This window comes from Kryptolebias marmoratus, linkage group LG10 (assembly GCF_001649575.2).
Source record: "Kryptolebias marmoratus isolate JLee-2015 linkage group LG10, ASM164957v2, whole genome shotgun sequence".
NCBI classification, from domain to species: domain Eukaryota; kingdom Metazoa; phylum Chordata; class Actinopteri; order Cyprinodontiformes; family Rivulidae; genus Kryptolebias; species Kryptolebias marmoratus.
In genome coordinates, this window is record NC_051439.1 from 9,813,294 (window position 1) to 9,834,825 (window position 21,532).

The 21,532-nt window shown below is 40.8% G+C and overlaps 2 protein-coding genes across 3 annotated transcripts in view; both read right to left on the bottom strand.

Moving 5' to 3' along the window:
- Positions 1-879: 879 nt before the first annotated feature.
- ptpn21 (protein tyrosine phosphatase non-receptor type 21) lies at positions 880-15,682 on the bottom strand. 2 transcript variants are annotated; one of them, XM_017417086.3, is made up of 20 exons: positions 15,475-15,682; positions 14,475-14,770; positions 12,653-12,822; positions 12,300-12,397; positions 11,422-11,489; positions 11,246-11,316; positions 10,709-10,796; positions 10,510-10,598; positions 10,042-10,129; positions 9,656-9,735; positions 9,448-9,555; positions 8,848-8,908; positions 8,538-8,619; positions 6,893-8,421; positions 5,956-6,096; positions 4,979-5,197; positions 4,630-4,758; positions 3,520-3,754; positions 2,581-2,741; positions 880-2,492 (listed from the first exon to the last, which is right to left on the bottom strand). In XM_017417086.3, exons 2-20 carry the CDS (start codon positions 14,652-14,654, stop codon positions 2,364-2,366), a joined length of 3,726 nt encoding a protein of 1,241 aa, XP_017272575.1. In that variant the 5' UTR covers positions 14,655-14,770; positions 15,475-15,682; the 3' UTR covers positions 880-2,363. The 2 variants fall into 2 exon arrangements, with proteins under 2 accessions (XP_017272575.1, XP_017272584.1); XM_017417095.3 differs by lacking the exon at positions 9,448-9,555 and having other exon boundaries at positions 15,475-15,681.
- A 528-nt stretch (positions 15,683-16,210) lies between these two features.
- spata7 (spermatogenesis associated 7) overlaps positions 16,211-21,532 on the bottom strand; it is an 8,211-nt gene continuing 2,889 nt past the window's right edge. The window contains exons 4-12 of the mRNA XM_017411259.3: positions 20,995-21,042; positions 20,306-20,409; positions 19,725-20,179; positions 19,561-19,606; positions 18,752-18,870; positions 18,615-18,665; positions 18,439-18,516; positions 18,177-18,234; positions 16,211-17,223 (exon numbers count right to left, since the gene is read on the bottom strand). Of these exons, the coding sequence (XP_017266748.1) occupies positions 16,651-17,223; positions 18,177-18,234; positions 18,439-18,516; positions 18,615-18,665; positions 18,752-18,870; positions 19,561-19,606; positions 19,725-20,179; positions 20,306-20,409; positions 20,995-21,042 (1,532 nt within the window). The 3' untranslated portion in view covers positions 16,211-16,650. The remainder of the gene's footprint in view (positions 17,224-18,176; positions 18,235-18,438; positions 18,517-18,614; positions 18,666-18,751; positions 18,871-19,560; positions 19,607-19,724; positions 20,180-20,305; positions 20,410-20,994; positions 21,043-21,532) is intronic.

The following is a 21,532-nucleotide window of genomic DNA, read 5'->3' on the forward strand; positions in this document are numbered from 1 at the left end:
AAATAAAAATGTTTTAAATACACATCTATATTGGCACATTACAGCATAGTATTACGAAAGTGCTATTAGTAAAGTATGTTTGTTAAATAACTATAGGTGCAGCATAATTTAAAGCACAAGCAGGGTCTAAACTTTGACCTTTATATCACATGTGATGCATTTCCCAAAAGAGGTCAACGATCAGATCAGTCTGGAGTTACGGTGGTACTCGATGAGGACCTTGGAGATGGAGATGTACTGAGATATTGGCTGAATCTTTCAAGGAGCCGTTGCTGTAAGCGTCTCTGTGCAGCTTGTAGTGGAAAAAAAAAGATATTTCAAGGTGCTATTCTATTGTCAAAATGCTGAAGGAAGTGTTACATTTAGGGTTTTCAAACAGCAAATGACTGAAAACTTGACTATCGTACCTTCTCATCGTTGAGATGATTGCTTCTTCCTGCCTCCTGGACACCGGCGGGGGCACACCTTTCAGAGAGCCCTTCTTCTTCACCTTTGACAAAGAGCTTTTCTTCATCCCCTGCCAAAAACAATCACGAAGAATGCCGACGAGCCTTAGAGGAAAGGAGCACGCAGACAAAGGGGGGGGGGGGAACAACGCATACTTGTCAGATATTTGCTGGAAGGAGTCACCTGTCTGGTTTGGCAGTCTAACACGATGCCGATGAATGAACGGCTCTTAAATCAGACTCTCGTGATGCGGTTAGCATTTTGCAACAGATTCCAACGCTGACATTGTGCAAAGCGAAGCTGGTGTTTCAGTGCGTAAGACACTACACGTGTCTCTTGCTATTAAAATAAACTCCACTATATTAATATAAACACCAACCACAAGGTGGCATAACAGCTGGATGTAGTAGAATACTCAGAGTTCAACATGGCTTATTTTCCACACTTTTATTCAGTAACATGTTTTCTTTTAATACACAGTTTATACAAATTTCTGTACAATTTTCAGTAAAGCAGAATTTTACATTGTGTACATTATGAAACATACCTGTACATAGACAAACATTTACTTTCGGGGCACAAAAGCCTTCTTCTTTTGTTTGTTTTTGTTCAGTTTCCAAACGCCATCGCAACACCAAAATTAAAAATACACGAAATTTAAAACCAATGGCGAGTTCTGGAAAACAGTCCAAAATACAGCTTCCTTCATTTCAGCAAAACCTGAAGTGTCTAGAACAAAATTGTCAACAACAATCAGGGCACCTGATTAAGTTGGCACCTTCAAAAGCAAAAAAATAAAAAATAAAGTTCAGAGAGCTACTTACAGTGCCTGTAAACATGGTGTCTGTGCAGTTTAACTCCTGATTTCGACGTATGGCCGGACAGCCGCGGTGAGAAATCAGTTTGACCGGATTCCAGTGGCGCATGATGACACAACGAGTGTTCTTTAATAGTCAGGAGGCCATTTGTTAAAATAGGAAGTGTCTTATTTCTTACTGGACTGGAAAGCGTGGCAGCCAGAATACTGACACTGGAGACGGCCTGTTCAGCAGGCCTTGTGCTTGACACTTAGACTGAGCGCCGCAGTGCGAAACTCCACCACACTGCATGTGTGAGCCCTCCTTTTCAGAGGACTTCTGCTTTGAGTTAGCCTCGCTTGTATGAATAAACAATGATTCCTTCAATAAATTAGACTGAATGAAAGGCGTAGGAAAATACAGAAACCCATCAGCTTTTCAGTGCGGATATTTCAGCACTTCTTAACATCACCACCACTCTGACAGTGTATTATTAGAAACCCCAAACCTGAAATTTTGCAACCAAAATTAGTTGTTTTCTTTCCAAATGTGTTTTACAGCAAGCCAGGCCAACACGTCCTCCAACTACGGGGGTGATGTTACAGATGAGGTGGTAAACACTGGAGAAGCTAAGCTAACTACTAAACTAAACTCCACAACGCAAGCTCACTGTTGGTTGTTTTTTTATCGCTCTGAATTCTGGGCATTATCATTTTTCAGCTTCCATTAAAACCAATCAAGCAACAGCAATCAAAATATATTCATTTAAAAAGTGTCCTTAGTCAAATGAAAATAAATGTCTTCAATATACATCTATACTAGAGTATTTGTATGATGCAGCTTAATATTGGGTCATTATGTACAGCATGGTACGATGAAAGTGCTGGGCTTTATTAAACCATTAAAAAATAAGAACTATAGATAATACTGTTTAGAGGCAGATCACAGTCTGTAGACTTCTTCATATGGCGTTTCAGCTTTCTTGTACATTTCTTGCCGTCGACATTATTTAATACTTAGCACAAGCAGGGTCCAAACTTTGGCCTCTCTAATTTCAGCAGAATTAAGGAAATCCATCCTTCAACCGTTTGTGACGAGTCACCCAAAAGAAGTCGATGGTCAGATCAGCCTGGAGTTGCGGAGATACTCGATGAGGACCTTGTAGACGAAGGTGTACTGGGACAACGTCTGAACCATGTTCGACCTCTGATCACGCAGCATCTTCAGATACTTTGAGACATCTAACGACTGGAAGAGACGATATTTATTAAAGAATACAGAAATGAGCCTGATTCAGCAGTTTTGTTCCCCCCCACACTTTTATGAACATGGTTACCTCATTGTGGTCCAGACAAGCTATCATGACCTCAGACAGGATGACTACTCCAGATCGACCCACTCCAGCGCTGCAGTGGACCACCATGGGCGGGTTCATGTTCTTTGGATCGCTGATGCTGTTCGTGTGTCTCCTCACAGACTGGACCTCCTCCAGGTACGCTGGAGGAAGAAAAATAAGATTTAATTTACACACATAAATACAGAAACACCGACTGCAGTTTCCAAAGATGTTTCTTATTTATGATCATTCTAAAGCTCTGACCTGACAATTCAGATAAACTCATACAATTTTTCATATTTCTGACTGATCAGAACAATTTTACAATAAGTTTATAATATAATATTTTAAAGCAATAACAACAGATTTCTCCAAACATCATCTGATTATTTGAAATCTAAAAACAAAATGTTCAGAGTTACTGAGTAGAGATATTTGTACAAATAAAATCCTACTGAAATAGACAGAATCTCCTTCAGAAACCAGATATTAACCCGATAACATTAACATCCTTTTAATTTTTTTCTTGTTAACCACACATCTGAAAATGATAAAAGTGCACCAGATTACAGGACAAACACTTTTCTCTACAAGGTTACATTTAAGATAAATTAAAGTGGTGTCCAAAATTAAAATTGGGGCAAAAATAATACATTGATAGATCTGTTAAGAGTGATAAATTGTCAGTTTTATGATAACCGTTTGCATAACAAATTAGCCTGTTAAAATTTTCCTGACTGCAAATTATGCCTCTCACAATTACTGAATGTGTCTCTTCAAATAATTGTGATGCGTTCACACAAACAAAAAGAAAGCAACAATCCCTAAATCAGCCCTAAATAAATAGTGAAAATTGTACACTGAGCTCATAATGTCAGAAATAGTCCCCAGGATGAAGAGGTCATCATAAAATAAATTCCTAATCATGTGTGCACTCACTGAGGAAGCCTTTGAAGTCCTCAGGACAGCCGTGGTCAGGCCAGTCGGTGTACTGCAGGTGCCAGACGGTCCTCTCTTGTCCCGTCAGAAGGGATTTGATCCTTAGGCCCGTTGTGGAATAGCAGCCGGACTCTGAGCGGAACCGCGTGGTTATCTTAAAGCGTCCGTAAGTCACCGTGTGGTTTCGTGAGCCGAGTCGGGGCCAGTAATGGAAGCTCTTCTCTCGTCCCCTCTCCTGCGACACGGGTGACACGAGAAATAAAAGCCCAGCAGATGTTGCTCTGTAACTAGCATCTCAGTAGTTTTGAGGGTTTTAATCACAACATACAATTTAGGCAATAAAGCAAAGTTACTGATGCACCCACCCCCTTTTATGAAATACTTTAATAACAGACAGACACACACGCAAACAAAAACACTATTACCCACCTTTCACCTTTTGACAGTGGGTGTTAAAACACTGCAGCCAAATGCACAATACTCTGAGCCTTGTGTTAAATTTAAAACTTTTAATCCTAGCTTTATCCCACCTTTGGTGATATATATTTTATGACATTTTTTATTGTTGTTGTTTGGGACGAATTTAAAACGAAGACAACAGTGGGCGCTCTTTCAGGTGGAGTGACAAATTTGAGGTACAGCTATTTTGTGAGGCAGTAATTTGAAAACAAGTTTTTGAGAAAACCATTTTGTTTAACGTTGACCTTGTGAAATCTAAAGCACTGCCAGATTGGTTTTTTTCAGAAAAGAGTCATTTGCCTGTTCTTATAATGTCAGTGTTTTAATGCCCAGTAACTCAGATGGATATTTCACTTTCTGTTCCTTTCTTTGAGATCTTGTTTCTCAGAAAAAAAAAAAATCAGAATGCCTGATGTGTCCAGGATAGGTTTTTGAATTGACGAAGGAGCAAGCTGTCTGAGGTGAGTGAGACGTTAGGAGAGTGTGAGGAAACTAAAGTCTCAGTGAAGTAAAACGCTGCTGTAACAGTTTGTACTTGATGGTCATTGATGCACTTATTTAATACTTCCCACAAAGAAATAGCGTCAACACATCGAGCATATTCAAGACATCTCCTGACCTCAATATAAAGCTTTACAAATATAAAGTCACCTCTTCAGCAGTGACCATGGATATGATGGAAACCTTCTGCTCCCACACCATCTGCCAGAAGTCCTGACATGTGTGAGACATGGGACCCTGAGCAGCAATGTAACTCCACTCCTGTTCACCTACTTTTACCTAATAAGACAAGAAAAATGAAAAAATGAAAAGCAGTTGTGGGAGATGCTTAAAAAAATGAGGCATAAAAATCTAACAAGTTTGTTTCTGTCCCAGAAATCCACGAGCACCTCCTGTGGGAGTGCTAGACCGCTGCTGGACCGACCACACGTGGATCCCGAAAGTTTTGACAACAATTATATTCATCTGAGCTGAGATTGACGAGCTCCGTGCAACCTACTTTAATGGGTGACGCGTTGATGTAGCCCATGTTGTTCTCCTTAGTGGGAACCAGCTCCACTCGGTTGTCGTCGTAAGGCAAGACGTCTAAAAAGCGGTTCTTGTCTGAATTCTCCGGATAGTTTGCGATGGTGCAATTCGCTCCCTGGCGATGCCTCGGGACACTCTCGAACTCTTTAAGCAGCTCTCCCTTTTCCATGTGCTCCTCCAGCAGTTTACACTAAACATACACAAATGGAAAATGCATCCCGGTCATCAACCGAGTCGCAAACAACTTAATCCTGTGAGGAGTTCTTTCAGTGGCTTTACAAAATAAACAAAACAAATGTGCGGTCAGAGTAACAAAATGGGTTTTTCAGCCACAACTGAAAAGACAGGGAATCATTTCATGAAATACAATAGAGACATTATTACTATAAATACATTTTCAAGAAAATACCTAATGAACAGGTGCAAGACAATGATTTGTAATTTACTGTCTACTTCCTTTACAGCAGAAATGGTTTCACTTACATAACATGAGCTTCCAGTAAACTGTAAACAAATTCATGAAATAATCAGCTCGACTTAAAGAATTTAAGTCTCCAAATGAATATAATGTGATGTTAAATACTACTTTGTAAGATCTCATATTGTTAAAAGCTCCTATTTGTTCCTTTACTGTCTTTCTTTTCAAGTTTGATGTCTTCAGGGTAAATACAAATTCCCTTCAAAGCCGGTAATAAGCTTAATATACAATTCCTGACTTTTAAGACATACAGGAATCAACAAGCAACAACTTGATTTCCTAAAAATTTATTTTTTGATGCGTTTGAAAGTTGGAACAGCACTCTCGCTTTAATGTTTTCCTTACGACAAAGTCTCTACCAGGATCTTAGCAACACCAACAGCTCAATTTTATAACAACAGACAAAGAACATTTAATTCCTCTGTTTTGAGCTACAAAAAAGAAGGTCGGGGACAAAGTAAACACTCTACCTTTTCGTCATTCGACATTTGCTCGGGCTCGTCTTTGATCTCCTCTTGCACCGGCTTCCTGGACACTGACAGGCCATTGAGACGGGCCATCTTCAGGGGGCCCATCTTCCTCACCTCTAACCTGGAGGCTTTCTTCATCCCCTGGCGTGACGGAGTAAAGATCAAGATGAATTAGCTTCAGAGAAAGGGAAGTGTGGATGGGGAAAAAAAAAAAAGAGGAGGGACAGCGCATGCCTGTTGTGTGTTTACTGGAAGAATGTCGCCTTTCTGGTTAAGCAAAGTAGTTTCACTACATTCTTTGGTTAACGGGTCAACCACGACAGGTTATAAAGTCTCCGACAAAACATCCCTGAATTCTCTTTACAAATTCACGAAAGATCTTCATAGATGTTACTAAGAAAACGCACACACACTACATGCTACTTGAACGTAGAAGCAACAGAAACCTGCTGATGCTAAAGGTGCGGTTCCGTCAGACATTTCAATGTAGCAACAAAACAAAAACATCAAACCGAGCTTGTGATTTAGTGGTTAGTCATCACTGCCAAAAGAAAGAGACTGCCCTTTTTTGCATTCTGCAATCCGAGACTATTTTTGTTCTACATTTTTAACGTGCCTTCTGTTTTACCTAATCCTAGAAGTGTGTGTAAATCGAACTATGGCTTCTTTTGTGCATTTCTATTCTTCACCTATTGGCTCTACGTCGTCTGATTTTATGGCTTAAACTTTAATTCTCGATGTATTTACAGTAAACAACAGAAACAGTAAACTCTGCATGTTGACACGGACTGCCCCTTTCCACTTATCACTTGTACATTTTTTTTTTAAATGACCAGTATATTGTTGTAAAACGGTAAAAACAACAGCTTGTTTGAGTTTATAAAAGAAATAATAAAATGGTTTCAAAACAAGAAATAGATTTGAGAGCCAGACTCACTGGTGGGGGTAAGCCGTCTCCCGTTTTCCTCCCAGGAGGCACATCAGACACATCGGGTCTCTTCTTAAAATCCTTTTTGGGCTTCTCGTTTGCCTGCTCGTTCACATCTCCCTCCGACACCGAGGGCATAATTTCGGGTTGTCTCAACTCCGACAGCAGGTAAAGGGGCTCGCTCTTATGGATCAGGGGATGAACTTTATAGACTATTGAGCTGGTTATAGAGGGGTCCAGAGCGGAGCCTATGGGATAGGCGGGAGGTGGTTCTATGGGAGTCTGTTGTGTCGTCAGAGAGGAGAGAGACGTCAGGCTGCGATGCTGCTGTGGCGGCTGATCGGGAATAACACTTTGAACGGCCTCCTGTGAAAGTGGAGTGTGACATCCATTATCGTCCTCGAACTCCTCCTCTTCTCCGCTACTGTGAACCAACATCGTAGCGTCAGATAGCGACTTCTTGTGCCCGTACTTCACATTTTCCTTAATGTCTCCCCTCTCTTCGGTTTTTGTACGTTCTAAAAACACGTTCAGCTGGGACCCCTGCGAGGGGCCGCCATGTACCAATGAAGACTGGGTGGCTGTTTCTGCCGCTGAAGACGACATGGTTCGCTCTTTCACCCTCACTCCCTCGAGACTGTGAGCCAAACCGGCGATCTCGATCGAGTTGCGTTTCTGAGCATGGTATGGCTGCCGGTGCGGAAGCCCGCTGAAAAGAGGCTCCGAGACCTCTTGTAAAGAGTGTGCAACAGGCAGACTGTCTTCCTGGAAGGTCTGGACTGAGTGATGCACCCGCCTCGTGATGATCAAGTCCGGATTGCTGCTGCTGACGTACAGGTGGCGTGAAAGATCAGGTGTGCTGTTAGCAGGACGAGGATGGGCATACGGGTAGGGAGGAGGCGGTCTGTAAACTTGTGTTCTCATGATGTTGGTGGCCGGATACTCTTGTGCTTGTTGTAACTGGACATTTGTGAGCTCCGGGACACTGACTGCCCCCACAACAGGCCTCCGCTCCACGGGGTAGGGGTATGGAGAAGGACTGTGGAAGCTGGAGCCCAGATGAAACGGGTAGTGGTGATGATGGGATGTTCCACCATGTTCTACCCTTATCTCCGGTTGACTGTAAACTAGAGGGTCTGGTCTGCTGTAGGCGTACGAGTTCCCAATGTTTAAGTTCCTCATGGAGTGACTCTGCCGGTGCTCTTGAGATAAAACCATCCCTCCCCCCACACCTCGGGTTTTTTGGCGCATCACCGTTTCATAATCGGGAGTGGCACGATAGGAGGGTGGGATGAGAGCGCTGTGGCGGTGGGAGGGAACGTAGTCTGGCCTGGTGATGTCACTGGTGATAGACGGGTTGGAGGACATGGGTGACGGCTGCAGGTAGTGCTGGGGATTGGTCAGGGAGCTGGTGCTGTGGGCACTGTACACGCTGCCGTTACGCAAACGCCCTCCACCGCTGTATTCTAGAGGGGAACGGTCCAGGCTGGTCTGAGAGTGGTAGTAATAACCATTCTGAGTGTTCATGTACAAGTTGTCTGGGAGAAAACAAAACAGCCCGAGATGGATGAAACGATAACAACAATTACAGTATGTAAAGTCTCACTTTCAAATTTTTTTCCCCACTGAGGTATAATGTGTAACCGGTGCCTACCTTGTGATGATGTGTAAGGCTCCGTGAACTGACCATTGTAATGCATTTGTGGAGGAGGCATCATGTAGGGCTGTGGCTTTGGCTGCAAGTCAACAAGAAGGGGACTGACTCAGTGCTCACATGAGCCAAACACTCCTCAGGGGTCAGGGCAACAAAGAAGCAAAAAACTAAATATAACTGTGTGATAACCATCTGCTGTTAGATAATTCTAACAAACAACAATTAAGTAGGGAATTCTATGCAGAGGAATGTCATATTCAGCACAGTGAAATTACTGTAGACGTGTGTACTGAGAGAACAGAGACATTACCAAAGATATTCTCGTAGAAGACCTCCGTCTGACAGGGTTGACAGCTGTAGGTTGGCTTTGGCTGGTTGTGGGGGGGGGGGAAAAGTTAATTGAAATTTTAAATACATTAATCTATTTTTTAATAATTAAATAGTATTACTTAATTAATGTTGTCTTTATTACCTTACTTCGTTATCTAAATTGTGAGCTGCAGCGGCAAATTTACCAAAAACAAGCCACTCTTTTTCAGCTAAGCAGAAAATATTTCATCCAACGCACCAGGAAGCTTCGTGGTCCAGAGTCAATAATTGTAAAAGCATGCTGTGGTGTACAGAGGAAGACTTATGCAACTTTTTTTAGGTTTGAACAACATTTTTCTTCTCCAAATACCCTTAACGTACGATGCAGGAAAAATAAAACAGCTAACCAAAAGAAAATACCTTTTAAACTTCTTATAGTCCTTGTTTTATGTTTAATAATTCATATTATGGAATGGCTTTAGATTAAAAACTAGGTCTGAAATGTTATTCATTGCCCTACGGTAACTAAAGGGAGTGAATCTGTGGTGGCATCAGGTGTATAATTGGTACACTGCAGGCGGTGGCTGACAGATTTGCTCACCCCTTATCAGAAGGCAGAGAGGTACGAGAGAGCATTGGAAAACGAGGAAAGGACAGAGTGAGAAGGGACTTCTGGGAGGCCTCAGAAGGCAGGGGCGTACACTCCTCTCTGAAGTGAACAGACATGAGGCTATAACAAGAGGACACGCAGAAGACAGCGAGGAATAAAAGGGACACAAAATAGGCCAGACGAGTTGGGGAACACTTACAGGTTACTCTTGTTGATCTTATAAAACTTGAGTCTGGCCAGACACAGGCGGCACACATATTTGGAGGTTTCCATATCTTCCTACACACAAGAAAAAAAACACATTTTAAATGTGTGACAGTCAGCACAGATTACAGTTTAGGTTTTAGGTTGGTTTTTTTTTTGAAACAGAAGAATTCCTGTTTACGTCCTTAAATACTTGGACATTCTTCCAGATAATGGCATGTCACTTAAGGACAAAAACTCATCCAAATAACTTCCACTCACAAAGGGACATTCAGAAAGACTGGTGGTAAATTCTACGACGGGCACAAAACGCCAATTTATCTTAATCAAATTAAAGACAACTATGTCGACGGCGATGGGTTGATAAAGAGACAGACTTACGGTCTGGAACTGAACACTCTCCTCCCTGTTGGTCAGCTCCAGGGCAAAGAAGGACCTATTGTGACTCATGTTGTTAATTTCATGCCACCTACGCAGTCGATTGACACAGTGGCAAAAAAAGAAACAGGAGAAAGAAAAAAAAAAACAAAAAAAAAAAACAGGATGTCACTGCAGTCAAACAGATTGGGACACTGATTTAATATTAAACAAATAAAAATATACAGAAGTTGGAACAGGTATTCAACTAAAAATAACGCAGGTATGTAGGAAACAACTTGAAAGTTCTGATCTGCCATCAACCCAACTTGTAGTTCTAGGAGACAATTAAAAAAATAGAAATAGCTGCGAGCTAAACCTAACGTAGTCTAGTAAGTTCAATTCTTTACTGCCAGGAGTAAAAGAGAGTTATACCTGATGTCTTTTAAGCATTTCTGAAATCTAAAATGTTGTCATTTATTCTAAACGTACCTGTACAATAGAGGTGGACGTCCATTCTTGTACTTCACAAAGATACCATCAAGGCAGGAACCCAGGGTAACATCTGAGCCTGTACTGTCCTGATCTCACACAAAAACAGAATAAAATATGTTTTTCTTGTTCTACTAACCAAATATCATTAATTGTTTTTAGAGCTGTAGGGGACTCCAGATGGATCTTGTAGACCTACCTTTGCTTGGTAGCTTTCCTGGCCGTAGCCCTCCATTTTCTCCACCTCCTGCATGTACAACATTTCTGCCTCTGAGGCTGGCAGACCTCTGAAAAGAAACAACATTGCAGAGGAAACATGAAAACTCCCTGACCTTGCTCAAAAAGGTGGAAGTAGAATGACTTAATAAAAAATAAAAAGGTTGATTCAGGGGTCCACGAGGACAGGCAGAGAAATGTCTAATCCTTGGAAACAACACTAGATACAATGATTGTAGCCTTGGTTTGTTTGTGCTTCTCTTCATATCCACACAAAGGTTTGTGCACCCTTCCTTTTTGTTTTTTTATTTGTTTTTCGTTTTACCCTTCCAGGTCTTGTCTCAAATTCAACAGTTCACCTTAATAAAAAATAAATATCTCATTTTTATGGGCGTTAACTACGCTAACAAACATAACCAACAATAATAAGCTTCTGTCGATAACTTCAAACTGGCTTTGTAAAGCTTTGTCTGTTGATTAAAAGCACAAAAAGGCTGGCTGATGGTATGCAAACGCTCACCTAAAGGACTGATAGCGGAGGGCCACTTTTTGGGTGGCCTCCTGCAGCACCTGTTCATCCTGAATCCAATCCTGCAAAGACAAAAGTCCGGTTTGGAACAATTGCACAAACTAACACAAACAATATGAAATAATTTGCATGACTGTGCACAAAGAGCACAAAAATAAAATGCTTACAATAGGAAACAGTGCAAACTTCTGAAGAAAGTCCTGGGAATCATATTGACTGAAGTCTCCAAAGTCAGCTGTGGATAAAGAGAGAGGATGCTGCTAAGAACGGGCACATAGAGCAAAGCAAACATCAGGACAATACTTGTGAAATTTTTTTTGAATCTATTACAAAAGGCCAGGTGTCATTAGTGGGAAGCCCGTCTTGATGAGGAGGGTGTGGAACCATTGTGGAACTGCAGTCCTTTGAGAAGCAACGGGGCATGAATACACGATGGTCTAATTTTAGAAAAGGAGCAATCCATTTCTTTTGCCAACACATTAACCCAAAGCTGTAGCAGCTCCAGGTTGTCTTTTGGAAACAGCCACAGCTACACTTAGTTTTCCAGGCGTGAGTAGTGCTTAAAAGCTACAATCGGCCCTCACTCCAGGCAGCATACAAAACAGAAACAAAAGCTACACTGTAGCAAAGTATTAAAGTTTCCACATGAAAACAAATAGATAATAAGCATTATAGACACGTGCAATTAATTCTGAGGCCTTTCTTCGTGGTACAAATTGAACGGTAGTTGAACAAAATTGCAATAGTAAGCGTTCCTTTACAATAAGGTACCGACCTGTAACGGACTGCAGTGTGTAAGAGTCTTTTAGATACAAGGTGTTGGGATACACATGCTTCACATTGCAAGTTTCAAACTATAAACTTTGTTCTTCATCCAAACTACTGTAAGCGTCAGACAAACACAAAACTGGTAATAAAGAAAATGCTCTAGATGGGCGGAAAAAAAAAAAAAAGGCAGAAAACTGAACACACCCACGTCCAAAATCACCAGGTTAGACAAGCTAAATATGCTGACACAGGGTTGGTAAAATACATAGGTTTTTACCTTGCACTGCTAAGCTAGCTAAACGTATGGCTTGATCCAGGGAGCAAGAGATTCTGCCCTCCAGAACATCCTTCTTCAACTGTAGATAATACTGATATCTGTGGGAAAGAAGGCATTTATTAGAAGCAGAGAAAAGAAGGAGAGATGCTAATGTGTTTTTATAATTGTAGAAACTGCTGTAAAAACCTCACAGAGCCAAACCTCCAAGATATCACTGTAAGAATATACAATAAAAACTAAACTAAACTTTGCATCGCTTAATTGAAACTAAAAATTCTACTTTTCGTCCAACATTTTAAAGTTAAATACTGTAGTTACAGTACAAACAGAGCGAGTAGCTTTGTCAAGTCCACCTTGTGATTTCCTGTTGCAGCTGGGTGATGCTGGGTATGTAAAACAAGACTCCAAAGTAAACTGTGGGCTCCACGCCATACTTGTCCAGCTGCTTCTTCAGCGCCTTCTCCAAGTCGATCCACCTCTGCTGGTTCTGCTTATTGTAGTACCAAAGGCTGAAATATGTGATCTGAAAGGCAAAACGAAAGAGGACGACTCATTAAGCTCCAGCTTCGCATCCTGACAGTTAAATTAAGACTTTAAGAGGTTAGTGATGACATGAACTCCTTATTATTATAGGTGTTCATATTTGTAGCTCTTGTTGACTATAGGTTATGAATGCATTTAAAAAAGTGATTTGCAAAAAAGGCCACATAAATGTTCTCCTAAAAATCAGTTGCAGTGGGAAAATCGTGAAGTCATTTTTAATCCTAAATCAGTGCACATGACAGGACACGTAACCCTGCTGACATAAAAAGGCAAACACTGCACCAAAAACTAAAAATAAATAAATAAATAGGTAATCACTTGCACTCCTAAGTCTTGTTACATTATGCTGCCAAATAACAGACACTTTAATACATTAGAGCCTCCTAACTACATGTGCAGTCCTCGTCAAAAATTACAATATGTTCATAAATGCTAATCGACTAGTTTGAAAAACCCAAAGCCACTGAACAACAGCAAAAAAATAGAAGCTAAAAAAACGTGCTTTCACATATGTCTTGTAGCTGACGAATATTTGACTGCAAAATGATGAACCACAATAAAAAAACTCTAAATGTTTATGATACCCATTTAAACTATGGCTGCGCAATATTAGGAAAAACTTGTGCGATATATCACTTATGTGCACATATATCACTTTGTCTTCTTCCACAACTATTATCTAAATCAGGTGTGGGCACAAAGGACAGTGAGAGTCTGTCAGACTGACCAAATAAAGATTTATTGCAGGTCAAGCAGTCCTTTGTGATATTAATATTGTGCTTACTGATACTGCAATGACAATAGGTTTTTATTATATTGCGCAGACCTAATTTAAACGCTTCATGCACCCATCAGGTGGCAGTTTCTGACATTCCTCCTTCATTTTGTGTTCGTCAAACCTTGTTTTCTGATGCTGGACTGTACCGTGTAACAAATGTAGATGTTTTTAATTCGGGTCGTCTTATTAAAATTAAACACACGTTAGTCTTACTGTCATTTCATTTGAGGAACTAATTTAACGGCATTAACTATTAGGAATCTAATCTGATGTTTACATTGCATAGGTTGGCTGATTACAATCTATATTTGAAGATTTTTTTTTAATTTAACATTAAGGGGCACTAATTGTTCTGACTAGAACTAAAACTGATGCAGATTTTTTGCCATTTCTATTGTTTTACTCCTTGCTTTTGAGTCATCTAGCAAGCCTCCTCTCCACTTCAGGAATATTTTAGGAAATGAGATATTCTTTAAAAATACTGAAGTTCATTTCAGGTCACAAGCAGGAGTACGGCAGAAAAACGACAAAAAGGGACACATAGACCAATAAGATCAGCCTGCAGGGTGACAAATATGGCTTTAGTTGCACAGTTACAAATTGCTGACAATATTTATTAGTTTGTGCACCCTATAAAACTGACATGTGTTGTAATAAGGGCAACGATTATGAAAGATGTTACACGAGTAAACAAGACAAAGTGCCTGTCTTTGTCAATGCTCTTCGACTTCGCTTCGAGAAGGAATGCGAGCAGAAGACAAACCTAACCAAATACTTTACTGCTGAGATAGCAAGTCTAAAGAGAGTCTATCGGAGAACAATCAGCACTTGTATTGAATGAAACCCATACATACCTCTCTTAACTCGAGTCTCTGGGCGACTGCCTCCAAACATTCCTGCCCAGTGCTCTCCACCGACAGAGTAAACTCAACAAAGTCCCCATTGAGGAGCTGAATCCGAGTGACAAGACAGCTCTTGCTGGAAACCGTATACCTTCGGGTCCTTTTGAGTTTAAAGCCAAATGGCAAGGGCATGGTTCACACGTCCTCGCAGAGGAAATGGTTCTCCGCCTCTTCCAGAGAAACCACCGTCCGCCTCGGTGTCCACCCCCCGAAACTGCGAGGATCTTTCAAGTCATGACAACAAGGACCTGAAACGAGAGGAGCAAAACAAAGAAGTCACAACTGCACACCACTGAGGCATGATTTAGACTTGCTCGTACTCATCACTAAAAAATGTTACAACGCTTCTGCATTATTTAGCATAATGACGCCCCACCTGGTGTCACAGAGGCCAAAGGAAACAAACACATGGTTTCACGCCAAGTCATCCTCTTTTATAAAATCCCCATGGGTCTGCATTGACTTTTTGTCAAGTCGTGTGTTTTTATTTTTCGGTTAATGCTTTGAACGGTGTAGGAAACTGTATAGAAGTACATCACATTAAAACCAAACTGTCCGACCTCGGTTACCACGATTTTGCTGGCAATTTGTCCAAGCTTGTGGTCAGATAATCCCCTACCGAGGAATAGTCTGGTCCCAACACCCAGAGCGACTCGACCCGACCCGACAGGCAGCAAGCAAAATCTTTCACTTCTTTTTTTATTATCGTGAAAAATCACACTTCGAATTATACGGAACGCCACTGTGTCCTCGTCTACTGAATTTGTGAAGTTTTCCCCGCAGCGTTTGAGTTTCTCTAAAACAGCACTAGAGTTTCGTTTTACTTTTAAAAACACCATATAAAATTAGCCTGGGCGCTAGGCAGCTAACTCGTGCTCCAGCAAATAGGCGACACCCTCGAGAGGCTGACGTCGCCGGTAAATATTTTGGGAGAGAGAGAAAAAAACGTTACCGTTAGCCAAGAGATGCAATGTAGTAGTCCGGCCAGAGTTAGGCCTTTAACTAGTCCGTCATTGAGGTAAATGGATCACAGCTTTTTGAATAAGTAGTAGAAGCCGAGGGAGCTTCTTTGACTGTAGTTTGCCTCTGGATCAAAAACTATCGAGGCAGCTCCATGTCTCTCTTGGTCCAACAGTTCACTAAAGTTCCGAGCGTGTTTCGCTTCCTGGGATTGGAAGAGCAACAAGTGTATCCCGTCTACATCCGCGACGCTATATTTGTATCGTTTTCCGCCTCAGGTATTAGTTATTTCCCAAACTAAAGTCGATGAAAACTGTAACTCTATGATTTAAAAAAAAATGTGCAAGCTAAATTTGACTGTTTTATGTTCGAAAATACGACGCTTTAAATGCATTGTAGTTCCCCTCTGGCGGAGGAATACGCTGGTGTTTTCAGTGCCATGACATCAGACAGCTGGAATGCTGAGCGGTGAAAATGCCAGAAATGAGACAGCTGTCACGAACTGCTGGCTGCAGACATGTTTGTGTACCTTTTGCATCGACTTACAGCTCACTGGACCACTGTAATCACCCGCAAACGACGCAGAGCAATATATTTATTTGTTTGCAGCGTTGCCTAAGACGTGATCTTGAAAAGCAGTGATAATGTTTGCTTATTTGCTGTTGCTAAGTTGGACGACCATTTTTTTTTTTAGGATTTCACCCATCAAATGAAAGCTTGCACCGAGGAAAAGTATAAACAATTTATTGCAATTGAAAGACACTCTCTGGTGAAAGACTGCTTTTAGTAACTACAAGTTAGAAGTGAAACACCTGAGGAGAATATACTGTATTTTCTTCATTACATAGTTCTCTATCACTCTGAAAGCATCATCTATAGACACACAATGCTTATGACTGGGGAGTCAATTCAAACTAAATCTGCAAATTATAGAAATATGACTGCAATGCACACCACAGAAGAAAAAAAAATTTAAAAAATAAATAATAAAAAGGAGAAAAGATCAGAACAAAAACACCTATTCAGTGAGTTTTCAAAACATGGGAAACAACCAGTGGTGGGTGACTTTTTTGTTTTAATAGCTACAGCCTACTTTCATGTATTTAGGATATTACAGTTCACGTCAAAACAACACTTCTTTGAGAACCGAACACAAGCACAGCAACATTTAGAAGTCATCGTCGCTGACAGAGGCGACGCTGTTCGCGTCTGTGCCGTTGGCAGTTTCCGGTGAGTGCGTGCTTCTGGATACGTGTAACTTCTCAGACAAATCCATTTCCAAATCCTCCAGCACCTTGAATTCCCCGTCAAGGTTCACGTCCCCTTGCTTCAGATCGCCGTCTCCATCGGCGTGCTCGTTCTCGTCACCTCTTGTTGCAGCCGTGTCTCGACTGTCACCTCGACTGTTGGAAAGTTCATCACTGAGTAACGCTGAGTCGGAGCCCTTTTTGTCCATGTCACTCTTTTTCTCTTCAATTATTTTAGGTGAAGGTGCTTTTCTTACAGGGGAGCTTAGGGGTGTAGAAACCAGGAAAGGATCATCATAACGTGGCAAATCCCAGCTATTAATCAGTGTCTCGTGACTTAAAGGGTCTATGCCTTCTTTAGTCTTTACTTGGTCCCACCCAGAATCCAGATGTGAAAATACTGTATCAAGCGAATCGGTTTCTGTTCTCGAGGACACGTTGGTCGGCTCGTCCAGTTCTTTGCGCAGCTCTTCCAGAAGGTGGCGCATTTTACCCTAAAAACAAGCAGGAGAAAATCCTCGAAAGCCGTCAACAAGCCTTGCTTAACACAGGGTTCCTACACATTTTCCATTTTTCAGTCAAAATATCTATGAACTGTTTTTTATTTTTTTAAATTGCCAAGTTACTACAGTACTGGAGTTTTGTTACCCGTAAGCTTATGTAAAATATTTGTATGTCGTAAAGAAATTCCTCAATATTTTTTACTACATTTACAATACATCATGTGAGGTGTATTTTTTTCTTTAAACACTGCTCTGTTTCATGTAACTTTTTTTTTTAAAGTATGGTTTTGCACAGACAAAATATATTTTTGATCAAGGAAATTCATACATGTATAAACATGTATTTAAAGTCTCCATGCGTGGCCCTGTAGGCTTGTGACCCAAAGCCAGTATCTCAGCTGTCTGCGATCGGTGGAGACTGGACAGTGAACGCCATTTGCAAGGGAGTCTTCAAAACGCCTCCACGTGGTTGCGGGGCTTCTCAATTTCCTCAAATGAGGCGTGCAGCCTTGTCGCTTGAATTTTGAACATGTTCAAAAAATGGGTGCGACAAATTTCCTCTCAAAACGGTACCAGAGTCGCTGCAAAATTCAGTGAGATTGCAGCTGAAAATCTGCCTGTTTTCTCACAACTTTGACTCACCAACTAGTCTAGAACAGCCGCAGCCCATTGAAATACTGCCTGAAATGTTTCAAGTCGTTACAAATTTCCTTGTAATGACAATACAAACAGTATAAATAGGGTGTCCAACTACAAAGAGTGATCTGCATGCCCTATTTCTATTTCTTATTTGTGTTTAAAACAAATGTCGACAATGCTGTGACTGTTCCTTCCATATTTATCCAGACCTTGAAAGGACTATTTCCAGACTTTTCCATGCTTTTCAAGACTGCGTGGGAACCCTGTTAACGTATTTGATATTAGTCAGGAAATGATACACTTACCTCATCGAGCCGATGCAGATTCTTGCCAATGTGCCGTTTCATCACCCGGTCTACCATGCTTTCAAAGAACATAGATAATTAAACTTGCGTAACTACTCAAAGATTAAATGATTCTTCAACCTGCCGGTACTTAAGTTAGTGAGATTTAATCTTACAATCAAAGAGTGGGGAATCCAGTCTGCACATGTACAGATATAGTATGTAGTTTAAGACATTGTGAAGAGCTAGTTTGAAAATTTCAAGTGGTTCATAAAATAAAAACCTGTTCGAGATGTGCCCCCTGGACAAGATGTCTTCTGTTACAGTAGCAATAAATTCAAGGTACATCAACTCTTCTTCCCTGTTAAAAAAAGACAATGTTTCAATTGAAGATTGTTTTGTGTTTGTGTTGTTCTCAACATTTACTGAAGTTTTAACCTATCAAATCTGAGAACTCACTCTGCAGACACACGACTCCTAGTGAGAGGTTTCCTGCCCTCTGGTGAGATCCTACAGTGAAAGACACATTTTTTTTTTTTAGAATTTTGCTCTAGGAGAATAAAATGCAAGCGTCCACCTCTGCTGCATTACTTCACCTGGATGTGGAGCCAAAGAGATAATGGTCTCTCTTGGTTTTACGGTCCTGTTGATCTGATGGTGAGAAATACGTGCAGTTGAGCTCATCTTCCAGCCACTCACGATCTGTAGAGTATTCCTGTTCAACAAGAGCGACGGGAAAATAAGAGGGAGCGTTTCGCTGTGCCTACATGCATCTTCATATTTATTTAGTTATTCAAATATTAAAGTCACATTTAAACAGCTTCATAATAACCCAAGAGTTGTCTGTGTTCCTGAAAATACGATATTTGAACATGCTGGCCATGAAAGATCTGTATTAGACTGAATTTGTCTTTGATGTATTGTTTTTAATCCCTTTCCTCCTTCAGCAAGGGGCTCTATAAATATGCTAATATGGCTCAGCCCACATATCAACCTCAAAGCACTTCCTCTACCTCGCTTTCAGACGTTTTAAACTGAATGCATTTTTTATTCTGTAAACAACCAACATCAAAATAATCAACACAACGGCTAACTCTCACTCACTAAGCACAAAATTACCACCTTTTCTCGTATAAGGCAACTGCCTGGGGTCTCACTTTTATTGTTGGTACTCTGCAGCAGAAATCCTAAACTATAGTGTTGATAGCTGTATTTTATTTTTGTAAATTGCCATAAAACACAACTTGTGGACATGTTAATAATGCTAAAAACTGGATTTTTACGAAAGGGGAACATAAAAAGCAAATATAAATGTATTACCCGGTCTGGGAAACATTGAAGACATCAACATCACAGTTTGTCATGATTTACAAATTTGTCTTAAAAACAAAATGTTCAAACTTACCTCAGATTGCTCATCGGGCTCATGTGAGTGTTTTTTTATTTTTGTGCTGCGTGAAACAAAAATAAAAACAGTCTTAACAACTAAACAGAATACAAAAAAAAAAATTGTACTAAATATGCTCCATTGTTTTACTTGGGAGCTTCAATCCCACACTGACTGAGTACCTTATTTTACTTGTGTCCTGCTGCATTTGTCCCGAGTTGCCGCCATCTTGGGGAGGTTTTACCAGTGGTGCTCTGTAGAAGCGATATTTTGTCAGATATGAGCTCTTATCTGATTTCAAGGTCTTGGGAGTGAACGGTTTCTCCTGAGTAAAGTGCTGCGAATGCTTCTGGAGCAAGTCTCCACTGTATGTCTTCTTGACGGGGTCCTGGAAGGTTTTGTAGCCACCCTGATCTCTCAAAGCCACCAGCGAACACGTCGACTGCTTCCTCTGAAAAGTCTCGTCTGGGCTCCGGTACTTCATCTCGGACGATGGGCGACTGCGGTGGGGACCGACCTTACAGGATGGATACACCACATCCTTGGCGTTGAAGGAGGTGGTGAACCTTGGGCTGGAGATAATGGAGCTCCTTGAGCAGAGGTAGGGGCTGTCATCACACTGCACGGATAACTGGCTCTAAAAGGACAGAAATACATTTATTTCATCAGACATTCAGAAGGTAAAATGTTAAAATGCCACATATTTGTGTAGGATATGTTAGCAGGACAAAAAGAAATCCGTGCATTGCACTTGATCTCGTACCTGACTTGAGGACCTGGAAGTTCGACCATTCCTCTGTGAGAAAGAGAGAGCCGAATGAGGACGAAGCCCCTTCCTCAGCCGCTCTTTCCTGATCTGGTCGTTGTCTGTAAATGTGTTTTAAAATATTTAAATGAAATCAAGGAAATTAATTCTACAATACATGATTTTTACCAAAACTTACAACAATCGTCCTTGCATTCCTCTAATCCTACATTTTAATCCACAATAAACATAAACACTGCGGGGTTTGCATCAATCAGTGGAGAAACTTTGCTAGCACAGTTGGAAGAAAGTCTGTTTAAAGCTGGGGATAAGGGTGAGCTGCACCCTGTCCTCATGTAATGCGCAACTTTTCCCTCTCTAGTCAGCGCAGCAGTTCTGTTTCTCAGCACCACGTCCAAAATAGTTGGCTTATTAGAATGCAAATTAGAACAGGGCGCAGTCGTAGGCAAATCATTTAAACCCTTCAAAATATTTAGACAAAGGATTCATTTTGGGCTTTACAAACATGAAAGCCTGATCAGTGTTACGTTTACTGCAGTGTTACATTTCATTAATATTTAGCAAAACTTTAAGCATTGGAGCGTGTTGACACAAAAAAGAAAAAAAATTAACTTAAATATTAAATATTCAACAACAAAGTATATGAAATTAATATCTCCTTTAACAATTATCAGCTGGATACTTACACTTTACACTTTGCAACAAGCTTTTGGGTACTGAGGTATCTATAGCAGCTGAAAAACAAGGTAAAATAATCAGAAATAATATTGTTATGATGAAGAAAAGTCTTTTACATGTATGAACATCTACATTACTGTAGACTAGCGTTTCTCAACGGGGGCGGTACCGCCCCCTGGGGGGCGTTGAGAGGATGACGGGGGGCGCTGGCAGCAATATTTTCAAAAGGGGGACGTTGATATTCTTTTGGGGGGCGTTTGCTTAAAGGTAAGGTTTATGCAAAAGATTCACAACAATATCAGTTTAAACTTTGAACTACTTGCAAAAATATTGTGGCCTAAAATATTCAAACCGTTACAGAACTGCAGCTGTATCGATGGTGTTTCATTTCAACGCAGCTCCATGCTGCCTTCAGGAGAACGGGACATCAGAGTATCATTTTTATAATTTGTCCCACATGGCAGTTACTTTGAGAAAGGAACGCTCTCTTTAGTGATATTACCCTTGGAATTATTTATTTCTCTTACATGGGTTAATTTGTCTGAA

What these genes read in the sequence shown, in the direction of transcription:
- ptpn21 (XM_017417086.3), bottom strand. Translation starts at nt 14,654, where the DNA reads ATGCCCTTGCCATTTGGCTTTAAACTCAAAAGGACCCGAAGGTATACG. An exon ending in GCCTTACACATCATCACAAG is followed by an intron (nt 8,422 to 8,537) that starts GTAGGCACCGGT and finishes GTTTTCTCCCAG; the next exon opens with ACAACTTGTACATGAACACT. An exon ending in AAATGTCGAATGACGAAAAG is followed by an intron (nt 5,198 to 5,955) that starts GTAGAGTGTTTA and finishes GTGTATGTTTAG; the next exon opens with TGTAAACTGCTGGAGGAGCA.